The sequence below is a fragment of the Antrostomus carolinensis genome, unplaced genomic scaffold (assembly GCF_000700745.2).
Source record: "Antrostomus carolinensis isolate BGI_N321 unplaced genomic scaffold, ASM70074v2 scaffold26724, whole genome shotgun sequence".
Classification (NCBI taxonomy): domain Eukaryota; kingdom Metazoa; phylum Chordata; class Aves; order Caprimulgiformes; family Caprimulgidae; genus Antrostomus; species Antrostomus carolinensis.
In genome coordinates this window covers 4,685-5,732 of record NW_010309101.1, presented here as the reverse complement: position 1 = coordinate 5,732, position 1,048 = coordinate 4,685, and the positions used below count along the sequence as shown (strand labels likewise).

General features: G+C 55.2%; 1 protein-coding gene across 1 annotated transcript in view; it reads right to left on the bottom strand.

The window, feature by feature from the left end:
- Positions 1-3: 3 nt before the first annotated feature.
- LOC104523436 (ras GTPase-activating protein 4-like) overlaps positions 4-1,048 on the bottom strand; it is a gene marked incomplete at both ends in the record, with an annotated part of 5,431 nt that continues 4,386 nt past the window's right edge. Inside the window, 4 exon segments of the mRNA XM_029084503.1 lie at positions 4-29; positions 126-184; positions 813-933; positions 1,011-1,048. The exon segment at positions 1,011-1,048 is cut by the window's right edge and continues 45 nt beyond it. Of these exon segments, the coding sequence (XP_028940336.1) occupies positions 4-29; positions 126-184; positions 813-933; positions 1,011-1,048 (244 nt within the window).

Genomic DNA, 1,048 nt, shown 5'->3' with positions numbered 1-1,048 from the left:
CCGGCTCAGCCCCTCAGGCAGGGGGGTACCTGTGGGGGGGGAGTGGAGCAGTGAGACCCCACAGCCCCCCCTGACCCCCAGGGACATGTCCCAACCAATGGGACCCCCCCTCACCCCAAACCTACCTTCACCCCGGGGGCCATTTTGGGCGCCCTCGGGCTCCAGCAGCTCCCAGTACTTTTCCCTGGGGATAGAGGGTGTAGGAGTTTAACTTGGCTGGGGGACAAGCACCACGCAGCCGCTCGCACCCCATCTTCCATCCCACCAGGGGAGAAAGTTGGGGGGGTAAGGGTAAGGAAACTCGTAGGTTGAGATAAGAACAACTTAATAACTGGAGTAAAATAAACTTGTAATTATAATAATAATGATAACGAGGGATTTATTTCTATATGATTTATATTATTATATAAGTGAGGCAGAGTTGCTCACCAGCCAATGGACAATGATCCCTGAGGAGCAAAAAGGAACCCTGGACCCAAACCCACAATCCCAGAGGCACGATCCCCAGGAGAATCCCCCAGCTTTCCAGTCAACCCTTGTTAAAATACTAAACGTGATGTGACATGATATGGAATATCTCATCTGCATATCCAATTGGAAATTTGGGGTGTTGCTAATTACAACACTTCCCCCCTCCCAGTCCTTTGCTCTTGCAGATCAGCAAAACACAGTGTCCTTGGACTTCTAACAACCACCAAAAACATCAGAAAACTGGTAAAATTAACCCCCTCCCAGCAAAATCAGGACAGAGGGATGGCCCTGTGGTAGGAGTTGGGGGTGCATGGGGGGGGTCCCCCGGGGTGGGGGCTCACCTGAGGGTCCCTCGGAGGCTCTGGAGGTGGTGGAAGAGGCGCTGAGCCTCAGCCGCAGGGTCCAAGGGGTCACTCCAGCCCCTCAGGGTGACACCGTGCCGCGTCCGGTCACAGCCCAGCCCTATGGGATGGTGGGCTCACGATGGCGGGGGGAACCCCACCAACACCTCTGTGAATGTCCCTCACCCTCCCCAGTACCTGTCCTCTCCCTCTGGTGACAGCAGCTCCACTTGTCC